General features: G+C 41.3%; 1 protein-coding gene across 1 annotated transcript in view; it reads right to left on the bottom strand.

Annotated features, from left to right (window-relative positions):
- Nucleotides 1–426: 426 nt before the first annotated feature.
- Nucleotides 427–17235, bottom strand: part of LOC131841628 (beta-1,4-galactosyltransferase galt-1-like) — a 34522-nt gene continuing 17713 nt past the window's right edge. Inside the window, exon 2 of the mRNA XM_059189953.1 lies at nucleotides 427–2153. Coding sequence (XP_059045936.1) covers nucleotides 498–2150 — 1653 coding nt within the window. The 5' untranslated portion in view covers nucleotides 2151–2153 and the 3' untranslated portion in view covers nucleotides 427–497. The remainder of the gene's footprint in view (nucleotides 2154–17235) is intronic.

The following is a 17235-nucleotide window of genomic DNA, read 5'->3' as shown; positions in this document are numbered from 1 at the left end:
GTCTCATTGGTTGACACACGACGGGTTAATGTTTAACTTCAACTTTACTAATACTATGTAATGTGAAAGATACTTTCTTTGTTAGTTTGGTCGTCGCTCTTACCTCCTCAACCTATCAATTCATTGACATGAAATTCGGCATGCGCATTGATTTAGCATTAAGAGAACATTTGAACGAATGTTTGTCGCAGTCTCGGCGGACGGTGTCGCGTGTCGAGGTCGCCAGTGAAACCAGCCAGTTCATAATGTACGACCCGCGCGGACACTTGACCCTACCGATGTCACCGTGCGTACTTTCTCGCCGGTGCATCAGAACGGGACGGCTTCAAAGATAAAATTACAATCTATGGAACGAGTCATCTTTCGCGGGAGCGGGAGATGAATCCGTAAAGGTGTCGCATGGTATAGGAAATGAGGAGCGCCATCGATCGTAAAAATATGTTTAATACTAGCGTCGAATATAATATTATGACTAAGAGCCGGCGCCGGGCCGGCGGTCACCGGTGCGGCGGCAGGAAGCCGAGCGCGCGCAGGGCGCGGTGGGCGCGGGCCACGAGCCGGTCGCGCCAGCGCCACAGCGCCTCGTCGCGCTGCGGCTGCGCGCGCAGCTCGGCGCAGGACTTGCTGAGCGCGGTGACGCAGTCGGCGCGGTAGTGCTGCAGGCGCGCGTGCCGCGTCTCCAGCGCGTACGACGAGCACGCGCCGCCCAGGCACGCCAGCGGGAAGTGGTTGTGCAGCGCCAGCACGCGGTCCGTCTCGTGGAACGCCTTCACGTACTGCCCGGGCTTGGTGAAGTTGCGCGTGCGGTACACGTGCTGCAGCATGTGCATGTAGCGCGGGACGCCGTCCTCCCAGCCGTGCTCGTGCCGCAGCGAGTCCAGGAAGTACAGGTTGGACGCGTGGTACGAGCTGCGCGGCGGCTTGCCCTCGGCCGGCTTCGACAGCGGCAGCGCGCGCCTCATCAGCGAGCTCCAGTCGTCGTCCTCGAGCGGCACGATCACCTCGTCGATGTCGAGCAGCGCGAGCCACCGGTACTCGTACATGTGCCGGTACAGGCAGTCGTTGTACGGGATCAGCTCCATCTGGCGCTTGTGCGTCGTCTTCTTCTTCAGATACATGTGCTGCAGCCCGGGCAGGTTCGGCTGCCCGCCCGGCAAGGTGACCGTCGTCACCGTCACCACGTTTTGTTCCGCATAATAATCGAGCACTTTCGTTATGTTCGGGTGCACTTGTAACTCGTAAAAGAACACTTTGTCCGCTCCCATCAACCTCACGAACTCGATCCACTCGACGAGTCTCACGGATAAGTCTTCGTGGAGGAAGTCGAGTCCCTTCACGCAAACGGCGAATTCCTTGCGTCCGACCGCCGGGTCCGGGCGATCGTTGTGAACTCGCAGATTGTTAGTGGCCCGGTCGCACGGGTTCTCCACGATGGAGACCGACGCGGGCACGAGGTGGCGCACCTCCTGCGGCAGCACGCACGCCAGCAGGTACGGCTGCAGCACGTGGTCCCGGTAGTTGCCCCACTTGCTGTTCCAAATGTATTTGTACTCTAGGTTGCGCACGACCACGGGCGCGGTGTGCTCCTCGAACCACAGCTGGCAGTGGGAGACGACGGTCGGCTTGATGCGGTCGTGCACGGCCAGCACGCGCACCGCGGGCCCTATGCGGGACGCGTTCCTGGCGTCCAGGTACGCCCCGTAGAAGTGGAACACGCCCTCGCTCGACCGCAACGTCTGCCAGTAGGTGTTGTGGAACTCGAGATCGTATATGGAGGGGAACGGGGAGCAGTCTTTCTTCTTGAGGAACTTATTCTTGTCGTCCTTGTGCTTGTGCCAGTAGGCGAGCGGCAGCGAGGGCAGGCGGCGCTCGGCGTCGGCGCGCAGCTCGTCCTCTGACAGCACGCGCGTGTCGGTGGCCGGCAGCCCGGGCGGCGCCGTGGACGCTGGCTCCGACTGCAGCAGCAGGCGCGCGGCCCGGCCCCCGGGGGCGGCGGCGGCGGCGGGGGCGGGGGCGGGGGCGGCGGGGGGCGGCGGCTGCAGGCGGGGCAGCGCCAGCGCGGCCAGCGCGCCCCAGCACAGCAGCGCCGCCAGCCACCGCAGCCGCGACCGCGACCCGCCGCTCCACCACCGCGCGCACCACCCTCGCATCGCCTGCAACGCACACACGCACACACATCAATAAAGTACGCTCAAAATTATACAACTACTTTCCTAAACATTAAATATGCAATAACAATAAGAACTATGTAATGTAAACTATATAACAGGAGCCAGTTACAACCGTTCCGAGGAGATATAGACCATCGCTCCTAAGAATATCCTCCAATTCTTGTCCCTGACGGGTCTAGGTAGAGACCTTGAATAGGGCGAGCACAATAGATCGCAGTTCTACAGGTACTACAGGCACTTGACAATAGCCCAAACCCAATAAAAAAAGAATCAACATTATTTCAAATTTTTAGTGATATCCGCTAGGTTTGAAATATAAATATTTATACTATGTATTTATATATATAATTACATAAAAGTATTGTTTGATGATTACTGTACTCCGCATACTCATGTTTCAGTTTCATTGTAATTGAAATGGAATGATAACGCATGAGTGGCTTCATTACGTGATGTCCATAGTGCTTGTAGTGTATACACAGCTACCTCTTATAATATAATACATATCAATGATCATAAATCATATAGTCATATACACGTCCTTTAAAAAACTTAGTACGAGCAACATCACTCGTAACAGTAAACCGTTAAAATACAGATAAACTGAGGCCAGTGTAGGGGAGCAGTGCTGCATGTGGTCACGGCATGAGTTCTGTTCATGTTCACCTGGAGACGGAGGCAGCGGGCGGCGGCGGGGTCCCCGGGGAGCAGCTCCCGACATCCTCATCTCCAGTTCTCAACACGTACAATTTAGACATTCAGTATCATCACTCTATTATTTAACAGTTACTTTACATTGACAATGTACGCCCTCAACTGGTTTACATACTACCCATTGTATACGGATCATGACATCATTGACAAACTATGATAATCTCTATCATCTTGACATTTAGACGGCTCCTTTTCTCGAATGAAAAATACTTATCGCAAAGGTTTAATAGTTTTTTACACACATAACTGTGGTATATTGTGAGTTTGTGATTCGCACAGATAACATTGTCTGTTCCTTGCCCAATACATCCCTTGAAAAAAAAGCTACAGACACAGGTACAGCTGGGCCCGGCGCCGATGCCGGCGGTGTCGCAACCTGCGCGTGTGCGACCCTCCGCAGGCAGCGCCCGCAGCCTCCTACGGACTGAGTCGCCTTTCATCGGCCGCCTCTCGATTTTGTAACCATTCTAATCCCGACCACGACGACGCTAGAGCCGCTGTCCCTCTGCGCAACTCATAGCGTTCCATTATGTTACTTTCCACTTGTGATTTATCGCTTATATCACACGCGATGTAGTTTTGGATTACTTTTTTTTCGGACTACTCTAATGCTGTTGTCCGCAGCTGGCCGCCTTTACAGCTACACCAGACGATAGGGGGCAGTGCATGGCACTCCAAACTTATGGAGCGGCTGAAGGCCAACTCCTGCCTGACGGATACGACTTTAGTCTGAGGGCACCACTAGAGGTTCGAACCTCGGCTCAGGACGTCGTAATTTGGATCCCCGTTTGAATTGGACGGGGGATCGATCGGAGGGGTTTAGGACATACGTAGCGTGTATAGCTAGCTGGATAACAAAGTGACTCAGCGAACAGTAGTGACTTCATCTCTCGGTAATCAACAGACAATTATATCGGAGGTTTAAATTTTTTCCGCATAATAATTATAGCTTTTTTATTTAAAAACTAGCTGTACACGCGATTTCATCCGCTTGGAATTTAACAAAAAGAATATGAAAACTTTTCTAAAATAAAAGTTGAGTAGTAAGTTAATACTCCTTATTACATCAGCTACCTGCCAATAAAAGTCCCGTCAAAATCGGTCCAGCCATTTCACAGATTAGCCGGAACAAACAGACAGACAGACAAAAATTGTAATAAATGTTATTTTGGTGTATGTCCCGTATTTATATTCATATGCATGTAGTAAAAAACGGTTATTTCAATATTACAAACAGACACTCCAATTTTATTTGTATATATAGATTTTTATTAATTGATAAACTACTACAACATTTAATTATATAATTAAGTTATGTATATCATCATTACATAGTCAAAATTCAAAATATCTTTATTCATGTAGGTCTATTACAGACTCATATGATATGTCAAATCTACCGTCAGTTCGGTATGATTTCGAGATGAGAAGAACTGACAAGAAACTCAGTAGTATAAAACATAGTCGCCGTCGCTGTCTGTCCGTCCCTATGTTTGTTTAAATCTTTAAAACTACAGAATGGATTTTGAAGCGGTTTTTTTCAATAGATAAGAGTGATTCAAGAGGAAGTTTTATATATATATTATATGTACAACAGTATATATAGCTTACTGCACTTAATTAGTACATTTAATTAATTAAGATATTCTTCAGACGGATTTCCCTAATATAAAAAGTACGTATGATGTCATGTCACATAAATGTGACCGTGTGTGACCGTGTGTGATCTTATCAATAGCGGAAACATAACGCGGCATTTCCTAAACGTCTTAAGCGGTTAGCCCCGGGTGGTGTTAATGAACGAGCCCGCGGGCTCAGCTCTGTAGCTCTGTAGCGGTAACTGGTACACGGTGACGACGGTGACGACGGTGACGACGGTGACGGCGGCGCGGCGGCGGCGAAGGTCGCCGGCTACCGTCCAACGACGACAGCTACTGCCACCGACACTCGCTCACATGACCCTAAGTTGATGGAGGACGCTACGTCTGACATCACATCCGATTTGCAGATTTATTGAACTTTATGTATTTGTTATACATACACAAGAAAATGTGAGATATCAATGTTATACGTTATGTTATCTGTGGTTATACTAAATATATTTAACTCAAAGGTGACAGACTGAGTGACATAGTGATCTATCAACGCACAGCCCAAACCACTGGACGGATCGGGCTCAAATTTGGCATGCAGGTAGATGTTATGACATAGGCATCCGCTAAGAAAGGATTTTGATTAATTCTACCCCCAAGTGAATAAAATAGGGGATGAAAGTTTGCATGAAACTTTGTCAATTTTAAACCTAGCGCGCTAAGACTTTGCACGCATAAAGCTACTATGACGTAGGCATCCCTTAAGAAAGGATTTTGATAAATTTCACCCCTAAGGGGATAAATTGACGCGAGCGAAGCTGCGGGCAAAAGCTAGTTTGAAATAAACCTTTGAAAAGGTAGGCTAGGTTTGTCTGCTAGGTACAACAAAATATCATTATTCATGCAGGTGTTTCACAGACTCTTATGAAACGTCAAATCTACCGTCAGTTCGGAGTGCTTTTGAGTTGAGAATAACTGACAAGAAACTCTGCTCTTATTCTTTTCAAATTACCTTGTTTTTATTACAGACTAGCAGTTCCCGCGACTTCGTCCGCGTGGAATTTAACTTTATTAAAGTACCCTAAGTTACTCTTTATTACATCATCTACCTGCCAAAAAAAGTCTCGTTAAAATCGGTCCAGCCATTTCAGAGATAAGCCGGAATAAACAGACCGACAGACAGATAGACAAAAATTGTAAATAGTGTTTTTTTTGGTGTATGGAACGTATTTATATTCATATGCAAGTAGTAAAAAACTGTTATTTCAATATTACAAACAGACACTCCAATTTCATTTATATGTATAGATTAAAGAAATACAGATTCTTTTTTAAATTCAATTAGGGAGAATATTGTCACTATATTCACAACATATGTTACTGAATTTTTGTCAAAAGGAAATACGAGTACCTTCATGAAGACGGACCATATCAATGTATAGGTCCACTGTATATGTATATTATTATAAATGTAATATAAGGGAACTTGTAAATGTATAATATAATATATGTGCTGAGTAAGTATTTAAAGTTCATAGAAATAGCAAGAAAAATATTTACTATAAGCTGGTAGCTAATATAAAATAGTTATAAAATCAGATATTATGCATCAGCTGAGTTAATTTGAGGTCGCATGTTGCTACTTTCAAAATGTAGCGGCGAGGCGAGGGGAGGTCAAATGTCCCACGGCCCACATACTAGTGGCGCGGCCCCGACCGGCCCGGCGGCGCCGCTCCACTCCGCTCCACTCCACTGCACTGCATTGCACTGATGCACCAACCCAACCAACATACATACATACACCCCAACACTCATGACTAACGATTTCAAAAGGAATAAAGATTTTACAGCCATAGAATGAACAATACTTGGGGACAGCAAGTTTGTATTTATATTTATTATTAATATTATGTTAAATGCTCTAAAATACATCATTATAATAATAATAATAATCTCAGGACAATTCACACAGCGCCGCCATCTAGACCCAAGTTAAGCTAGCTAAAGCTTGTGTTATGGGTACTACATAACTGATACATATACATAGATTTTTTTTTGTAAATACATACATATTTTACATAGGAAACACCCAGACCGATACAAACAATCATACTCATGAATACAAATGTTTGTGCCGTGCGATGAATCGAACCCGCGACCATCGGTCTTAAAGCGGTGTGCTAGAGGTCGTCAATAATTCAATGAACTATTTTGATAATAAATAGTATTTGCATTTTGTAAACTATTTGGCTCAGAAAAATGTCAGCATTCAAAATGTACATTATTTACAAGACAAGCATTGAAAGTTTATAAATTTATTTAAATTATTGTTTTCTTTAAATATTTTAAATTTACACACAAGTGTTGTATATCATTTTAAAAGAATTTAGATAATGATTAAGACGGCGTGGTTAATTTAATTGACTTATACAAAAGGAGGCAATTCTAGCTTCTAATTTTGATAAATGTAATTATTCTATTTAATCGACGATATCAAATTAGTTGAGTAGTGCAGTGGTAACACACAGACTGACAGACACTCTCATTTATAACATTCGTCCGGATGTTTATGTATAATCTTTAGAAAACAGATCTAATATGAATAAAAAAATAATGAATCGCATATACCATAGAAGAACGGGTCTCACCGCGGATATTTTTGTGGTAAATATTTTTGTTTACCTCTCGACGTCACCACTGTGTGGCACTGGTTCTGTTTTGTTTTTGGTTTGAATAAATTATTGAATTGTTTAATAACTGTCCGCCGCCACGTGCTGACCGGAGTACCAGCGTCAATGTCGCTACGTGTCGGTAATTTGTTCAACCACTGCCACTACATTGAATAATAACTAGATATTGATTATATATCTATCGAAAACGTGATTAGTTATCTATACATATAAATAACATTTGAGTGTCTGTTTGTAATATTGAAATAACCGTTTTTTACTACATGCATATGAATATAAATACGGTACATACACCAAAATAACATTTATTAAAATTTTTGTCTGTCTTGTGTGTTCCGGCTAATCTCTGAAATGGCTGGACTGATTTTGACGGGACTTTTATTGGCAGATAGCTGATGTAATAAGGAGTAATTTAGGCTACTTTTATTTTAGAAAAATAAAGTTAAATTCCACGAGGACGGAGTTCCGTACAGCTAGTCGTATATATAATTAAAAATATAGTATAGAGGTGTTCAGAGACAGGCCATTACTAGATGTAACAGTCTAGTGTTCTCTTCTAACATTGCTTAATTGAAGGCTATTTTCTTTATACTAGGGACCGGCCCGGCTTCGTACGGATGCATTACACATCTTTGGATTTCTTAGCCTGTTATCATTACAAAGTATAAAACAAAGTCGCTGTCGCTGTCTGTCCGTCCCCATGTACGCTTAAATCTTTAAACCTATGCAACGGATTTTGAAGCGATTTTATTTTAATAGATAGAGTAATTCATGAGGAAGTTTTAATATATATAATACATGTACATCCGTGCGAAGTCGGGGCGAGTAGCTAGTATACTATAAACAAGTATGTATTACACATACATAATTCCTCTTGAATTACTCTATCTATTGCTAAAAACCGCATACATACAATAATTGAAGAGAAATGACAGCGGCGGCTCCTTTGTTTTATACTGGGTACGTAAACAATAATAAAGTGAACTGAACGCCACAGTTTAAAAATACACAACCGTACGATGTCCTATCAGCAGCAGGCACACGATAACACTAAGTGAATATCTAGCGATCGGAAAAGTCGTTTGGATCCAAACAGAAGTAGGTGGAGGAAATGCAGCCGTCGAAGGTCGCCGGGGCCGGACAGAACGTCACTGATGGTGTACGATGGAGGTCGCGGACGGTCAAGGTCGCCGACCACCGACCACCCACCACCGTCCACACCACGACATGGCAATTGTAGCCATTGTAATATAGTAGCGGCATGCGAGTCACACTTCGCTACTCGGTGACTCGGTTACTGTTTAGTGAGTACTTACGGCGCGGACCACGGACGCAACACCCGGATGGTTCAAATTGCTCTGTTTATTCAAAGTCAAAACATCTCTACTCATGTAGGTCTATTACAGACTTATGATATGTCTAATCTACCGTCAGTTCGGAATGATTTCGAGATGAGAAGAACTCTATAACATTGTTGTGGATGGTCCTAAATGATTACCAGCCGTGGTCCAGTGATTGGGGGTGCTTTGTACAATTTTACAGTTTTACAGCGTGTCTTATAGCAGACCGTAATTATTTATTTAAAACCTTACTGAATTTTGTACAATAGGCGGGCTTGATGCTGATAGCATGCTCTACCAGCCAACCTTAGGGAGTTTTATACAATAACTAGCTGACCCTGCCTCAGAATTGAAGAAATTTTGAAATTTAGTTACGCAATAAATTTCTGAACGCACCCTGTTTGACAGAATGTATGGGAAAATGAAATTGTTGTTTTTACTATTGTCTAAGAATTTATTTCACATTTTATCACCGTTTTAACCTTCCCTGGACTTCCACGAATATTTCTATACTAAAATTAGCAAAATCGAATTCAGCCGTTTTCGAGTTTTAGCGAGACTAACGAACAGCAATTCATTTATATATATATATATATATATACACACTGTTCTAGGGCGGCGTCCACTTTAATTATCCAGACAAATTGTGGCCAATGAAATATATATTACAAAAATTGTTTTTTTGCAATTTGTGGTCCAGGCGGAGATATAAAGTGATATGTGATTTTTTATATTGGTCTTAGTTTTTGATTTAGTTGATTAGTACCCATAACACAATATACTCAACGGAGCTTTATAAATAGTCCAGAATTTTATTATTTTATAATATAATTTAGGTCTACAAAACTTACAGATGTCTTACAGAGTACATAACTTTACACAGATAAAATAAACTATTTAAGTAATAGATCCTATTAGATATAGACACAGCCAGCTTATAACTTAATTTTGACACACAAAATGACACAATACAATAATAATTTGTAGTAATAAAGAATTACATTATAAGGCTACTTGTATTTAAAGAAAATTACAATTTACTGTCCGTTTGATATTACTGACTGATGCACTGAAAATATCAAATATGTGTCTGACATTATTGTAACTCTCACACAGTCGATAAATTATTATTAAAATCAGGACTTAGTCGAAGTTCTAGTTACTTGCCAAGTTCTAAATTGAAGGAAGCTCCATCCTGAGCTGGTAGTTAATCTTTAGTTTCCGGGGAGACAGCAATTAAAGGTAAGTAGGTACGTCCTGGTGGTGTAGTGAACTGTTGTGGGATACGAAGCCGGTGCGGGGTCGGTGACCGGCGCGGGGTGGGGGGTAGCTGCAGGGGGGGGGGAGAGGCTTGCAGAATGCGAACCGGTCCCACCGGTGCCGACTCACCCTCCGCGGGCGACGGTCCCACACTCGCTACCTTTCAACTGCATCATGACGCCTGTATTGCAACTGAACTGAGCCAATGCATTCTATTCCTTATACCATACCTACATATAAATAAAATTGTAGTGTCTGTTTGTATATATATTGAAATAACCGTTTTTTACTACATGCATATGAGTATATAAATACGGTACATACACCAAAATAACATCTCTTACAATTTTTGTCTGTCTGTCTGTTTGTTCCGGTTAATCTCTGAAATGGCTGCGAGACTTTTTTTGACAGGTAGCTAATGTGATAAGGAGTAACTTAGGCTACTTTTATTTTAGAAAAAATCACTAATTAACTTTTTTGTTAAATTCCACGCGGACGGGGTACAGCCAGTAGGTATATCATATCATAAGATTATAGTTAGGATATCAGGATTTTTCAAGAAGGGTATATACAGGTTTCTTAAGGGTCGACAACGCGCACGTGGTGCCCCTGGTGTTTCAGCCGTTCATAGGCTACGGTAACCATGTACCATCAGACGGGCCGTATACTTGACTGCCACCATCGTAGTATAGAATAAAATATTATAGGTATAACTCTGTAGTGTCAAGTGTGTGCACTAACAATCCTCACGTAATGCACCGTACGATGTGTAACGCAACGAGTCTCTCCGAGGTACTTGACATTGGTTCGCACCAAATATAAGTGCACTATTACCACTGTAGCATGTGACCGGCCGTATGATAGTATGTCAATTTATATTCGGATCTTGACTTTAATAATATTTAAAAGAGCAACACGCAAGTTTCTTGCTCGTTCTTCTTGTGATGAGACAGCTTTCCGAATGAGCGGTAGATTAAAAAAAATGTAATGACTATTCAAGAGTGCTTAAATTTTAAATAAAGGATTTTCTATTCTATTCTAATAATTGGACTTGCTATTTTATTGCCCTTTCTGCTACATCTTGCGGCAGTACCTCTCATAGATTAGTTTCACAATGTGACACCAAATACAGATGGCCGCCCCCTCCCCCCTGCCCCCCTGCCCCGTGCCCCGTGCCCCGCGCGTGCCTGCAGCCTGACTAATGAACGTGGTGGTGGTGCAGCGGAATGACGACGACGCGACGCCCACAGACCATTGCAGTGAATTATACACAACGAAATACTATTTATTTACGACTTAATATCGTGTTTATATCGACTTACGTCGTCCTGTCAAGTCTTCCATTCTTTTTTTTTAAATAAAACTATAATAAAAATGATATATATATAGATAACTCCTCTTTCCACATATATATACACCATTCATTCATCATATCATTCATTCAAATCTTATTTATAAAATTCTCGTGTCACAATGTTAGTTACCATACTCCTCCCAAACTGCTTGACCGATTTTTACGATACTTTATATGCATATACAGTAGGTCTGAGAATCAGCTACTATCTCTTTTTCATACCCCTAAATGATAAGGGTTGTCCACCCCCTATCATTTTTTTAACAAAATATTTATTTTATTTTTTATAATGTGGCATTAAAAAAATACATACATTCCTAAATTTTATCAACAACCCCTATTTTTAATAGCGATTTTAATTTATATGGCAAAACAACGTTTGCCTGGGTCAGTTAGTATATAGATAGATAGATAAATGCTTTATTGTTCAATAAAGCAATTATAAACACATAGCATGCATGAGATATATTTTATAAATAGAAATAAAGTTTACAAATTTAAAATGCAGGAATATAAATATTATATATGACGCCTCATACAAATGTAAAAATGTACTTCAACTTGTTAATGTACATTGAGCTTTTTTTCTATTAAATTTATACTTTAAATACGCATTTGCGCACAACAAAAACAAACGTGTGTATGTTATCATAACCGGTTGTGTGAATCCCGATATTCGAGATCTGTATGTATGTATGTATGTCATCACGACGGGCGACGGGCGCCGGCTGTGCACACGGCAATATTAAACCGTGAACAATGTACAGGTCTGTGTTGTTTGTTGGACGGTTATGATAAGACAATAATTCAAATTCAAATTCAAAAATCATTTATTCATGTAGGACATTTTAGCCGCTTATGAACGTCAATTTTTTACATTATTTATATTATTAACCGGGTCTTAACATCAATAATTTTACGGCAAACAAAGGTATTTACCTCTGTCGACGTTTCGACTAGGTTGCACTAGCCGTGGTCACATCGCACCGTCGAGAAAGGCTCTTCATTGCATAGCTGAAGGCTATTTTCTTTATAATATAATAACGACCCGGCTTCGAACGGATGCATTACAAATCTTTTCATGTTTATTATATACTATAGAATAAAACATGTATTTTTTTTTATTTGCATGAAATATGGTATAAATATTAAAAAACATATAATATATACATATATGCAAATTACACATATACTATATATATATATATATATTACATATATACTATGTATATATGTGTATGTATGTGTGCATACATATATATATATATGTAAAATGTACCTATGTCAAATGTGTAAATGTATTTTTTTATCAATAATGGTTGTCAATAAATGTTTTTCTTCTTCGTCTTCTTCTATACTACTTCTCTTAAATTACTCTATCTGTGCTACATGCTTTTTCTGGCTACTCTAAAAGCAATAAGTCCTCTAAATAGATAGAAGCGAGAACAACTCGATCGGAGTCTTAACGCAAAATTACGAAATATAAATCTAAAGCGTTCAAGTATATAGAGAAAGAATAGATCGGCATCATCTTAGGAACGAGGTCGCGCTGCACATGTGTGCGCGGTGGCGGGCATCGCCAGGTAGCCGCCGCAGTTTGTTTATTTATTTTCAGTACACGTTCTTTATACGAGTATACGGAGAGGAACGTCCGCAAGGTCGCCGCCGCGCCGCTGGCCAGCCCGCCGCGGCGCCGCCCGGCTCGGTCAATGAGCGATGCGCTTTGTAATGCTGCCCGTCATAGGCGTCATAGGCGCTACTGACAGTCCCCGTAGTCGGGGCTGCTTTGAAGGCAGAAACGGCTGCTCCCGTAATACTGGAGTACTTGCAGTGGACACAACGAAAACAAATCCACGGAACGGTGAGGACGCTCCGTGAAGCCTGTGAAGATATCGGGGATCTGCGCTTTTGGGAGGAGCTGGCTACTTTAGAGCCTGGCTCCACACGCACAACGGCCCAAGTGAAGCTGATTTCAGAAAATAGAGTCCAATTTATATTACACTAGCTATTCCCGCGACTACGTCCACGTAGGATTTCACTTTATTTTTCTAAAATAAAAGTACTCCTTATTACATCAACTACCTGCCAAAAAAAGTCCCGTCAAAATCGATCCAGCCATTTCAGAGATCAGCCGGAACAAACAGACAGACAAAAATTGTAAAAAAATATAATTTTGTACGTACTGTATTTATATTTGTATGCACGTAGTAAAAAAGGGTTATTCCAATATTACAAACAGAGACTCCAATTTTATTTATATGTACAGATTACATTGCGTTACATGCTGGCCGTGCACCGCGCCCGTTCGCCTCTATTCGGGTACAGTTCGGGGGATGACATAATGAAGACAATTACATAAATGTTCTATTTCCGTGTATTTTGTTGTGCTGTAGGAGGGCGGGTGCAGCGGCGGACGCGTGCCAAGTGTGTTACTCGGCCAATGTGGTGGGCGCATCACTCCGCAGGCGTCCAATGTTGCAGAACGCTCGCTGCACATCGCTATTCACTCACACGGACTTCGAAGCCATTATCTTAAGTTGCTTTTACCTTTGCCCCTCCGATCGATCCCCCGTCCAATTCGAACGGGGATCGAAATTACGACGGCCTGAGCCGAGGTTCGAACTAGCGGTGACCTCAGACTAAACTCGTATCAGTTAGGCGGGAGTTGGCCTTCAGCCGCTGCATAAGTCCTTCCTTTGGTTTGGAGTGCCATTTGCACTCGCCCCCTAACGTCCGGTGAAGCTGTAAAGGCCAGCTACTGCCAACAGCATTAGAGTAGTCCGAAAAAAGCTTTTACTTTTTGCAATTAGGCTGTCCGGAATCCCGAAACACGAGAATGTGGTGTGCATATGTTGCGCCACAGTGTCGAGTCGGGCGATGCTGTGCGGTGTAAGATGTGTACATGATGCACTCGGAGGCTTTCACCGCAGCGTCCTATTGTCGAGACGACGGCGAGCCACCTCCGACTTGTCGCAACACACCGCTATGTGAATTGACCCGTGCCTTACATAATCCGCACTGAACACGACCGCTTGTTAAATTCTGATGTTCATAACAGATCTCGAGTTAGTGAACTGGTGCATTATAATAGGGACCTATTTACAAATACGTTTGCAGATTATGACAAAATGAAAGAAATACGATCCTAGACGATCTTCGTCTGTAGTTGTTACATTAGCAAAGCGACAAACCAGAGTGTGGATCCTTGATAACGCAAAGGATAAACAACCAGCAATAGCAAAAATCATCCGTCCTACAACTGCCAGGCTGTAAGAGTACAAATTTGTTTATAGCCAACATTACTATTACACAATGCAAAATATACTGACATTGAATGCTTCATATTGAAATGTACAAATACGGGTTATTTATCAGCATTGTATATTTAGGCACAGATGAACGTCATTGTGTTAGATATAATATGTTTAATATTCAAGATAAAATATATTTTTATCATACACATTAATATATCCTACATCTGCACCATCATCATCTGCTTCTTCCTTATCCCTATATAATTATATTATTTGTGGTCGTCGTAATATGTTTTTCTCTTCCATTCATCCGTGTTCGCAGTCATCTCGTTATTTACTCCCTTTCTTACCATATCATCTTTCACACAGTCCATCCATCTCTTTTTCGGTCTTCCTCTGCCCTTATAACCATCCACATTCATATGTAACACCGTCCTTAGGATATCGTCATTTGCTACGTATGTCATGACACGTGATTACTCTACGTGATGATAATGATTTCTGCTGAATTGTAAAATACACTGACAAGTGTCCGTAAGTAAAACTAAACATATTTGCATATATAGAGAAAAACATATATTATATATGAATGACTAACTTTGAGTACAAAAACCCCACAAATGAGGCATCGAGGCCTCCGTGTATAATATAATGAGTGGCGAAGTGACGCGGTAGGAAGTGTTTTTTTGTTGTAATCATCAAATATTATGAGCAGACAAAGATACAACGTAATAAGGGGGTCGGGTTCGCTCCACACGTGACTTTGTAAAGTAAAGTGTTGTCTGATGTCTGATGTAAGATAAGAAAAGTATATTGTTGAATGTTTGTTTGAGCTGAAGTCAAATTATTATGTCGTCTATGGCAGAACTACTATAGATTACTGCTTCTAGAGAAGAAACATATTCATTCCTATTATTTCCATAAGAGAATGTGTATAGAACTAGAGTATGCAGTGGATGACATGGTGCATGTTTTAAAACCACTAGTTATGATAACTTAGATCCTGATGCCGGCCACGGATAGGATGGTTCAGGTTCAGAACCCCAAGTAATAAACTCCCCAAAATATTCCCAATTACCTATCTCTTATTTGTTTTTATAATAATAATCTCTCCAAACTTTTCGCTCCAAACTCCCGCTACGTCAGTTCTATCCACCCATCAATCTACTTGTCAATGTCACAAAGATTATTTCGGCTCTGGCCGCTGCCGTTTCGTTTCAGGTTACTCTGAATGCCTTAGATATAGAAACATGATTAGTGACTTTACCGTTTTTAATTAATAGTGCCTCACACGATAGTTACCACATGTGTGAGCGTGTTGTGGCCACTCGTGCCTGCTGCTTGCTGTTTTTCTACGTCAAGTAAAACGCTATTTTTATTTATTTTGCAAACGACTTTCAATCATGTATTACGTATGAATCATTGGTAATCAACGTCTTTGTGACAGACTCGACCCATTGGCTCTGCGGCGAGATATTGCATCTCTGTGCATTTTCTACCGCACATATCACGGGGAGTGTTCTGAGGAATTGTTCGGATCAAAACCAGCTGCTGAGTTTCACCACCGTACCATCCGCCAGAGACTAAAACACCATCCTCATCATCTAGATAAATGGCAGTCCTCCACAGTGCGGTTTTCTAGAAACTTTTTGCCACGCACAACCACATTGTGGAATCACCTTCCAGCAATGGTATTTTCGAACCGATACGATATTGAAACCTTCAAGAAAAGAACTTATTCCTTTTTAAAAGGCATATAACCCACTTGCAGTTCCCCTGTTGTTGCGGTTGCCCAAAGGCGGTGGTAATCAGTTACCATCAGGTGAGCCGCATGCTCGTTTGTCCCTGTCATTTACGGAGTTGGCTAATGTGTAAAAACGTGAGGCCGTACTTGGGCACCTACTAGTACTACGGCGTATATTATTTCTCATTTATTGTCTTATATTTTAATTACAATTAATTCTAAGCTCATTGGTAGTCAGTAGCCATTATTCAAGAGAATCGAGCCATTGTTTCTTTGTATCTGTTTGTGAGGATTTGATCTGTTTGTGTAGATTACATTAAAGTGCCAGCAATTTAACACTGCCTGAATATGTACTTACACAAGTTACGATGATCAGGTATGATTTTCTATTACTCAATACACAATGATTGCCTCTAAGTACTTCATCCAGCTTAACAGTCGCCACACTAAGTCTATATCATTATATAAAGTATAAAACAAAGTCGCTGTCGCCAGCTATCTTTAAATCTTTGCAACGGATTTTGAAGCGGTTTTTTTTAATAGATAGAGTGATTCAAGAGGAAGGTTTATATATATATAATACATGTATACCCGTGCGAAGCCGGGGTGCGAAAATAAGTCTGTCTGTCTCGCTTTCACTAATAAAACCAAAACTATTTAACCGATTTTAATGAAGTTTGGTGGTTTTTTAATTCGGATAATTCGGAGTTGAAACTTTGTATGGATATATTGTTATTTTTGAAGCTAGTTACTATTAACAGATCAACACACAAGTTTCTCGCTCGTTCTTCTCGTGATGAGACAGCTTTCCGAATGAGCGGTAGATATAAAAAAAAAATGTTATGACTGTTCAGAAGTGTTAAAATTAAGTTTAGTTGATTGATTGTCTCTTATTTTTAAGAACTGTTCCGATCAGTTTGCAATAATGGGGTTTGACATGTTTAAAAACAATAACGCCAAAATATATTTAGATTAAAAAAAAATATAATAATAAAAAAAAAGTTTATTTGAATAAATGATTTTCTATTCCATTCTATTCTAGATTACTAATTTTTTTTTATTATTTGGTGAAGGTCATTATTTTACGTGGACAAAGTCTCGGGTATATCCAGATCA

This window comes from Achroia grisella, unplaced genomic scaffold (genome assembly GCF_030625045.1).
Source record: "Achroia grisella isolate CSIRO2021 unplaced genomic scaffold, CSIRO_AGI_Agris_v1 utg1866, whole genome shotgun sequence".
In the NCBI taxonomy this organism is placed as follows: Eukaryota; Metazoa; Arthropoda; class Insecta; order Lepidoptera; family Pyralidae; genus Achroia; species Achroia grisella.
This window is presented reverse-complemented; position numbering and strand designations above follow the sequence as displayed.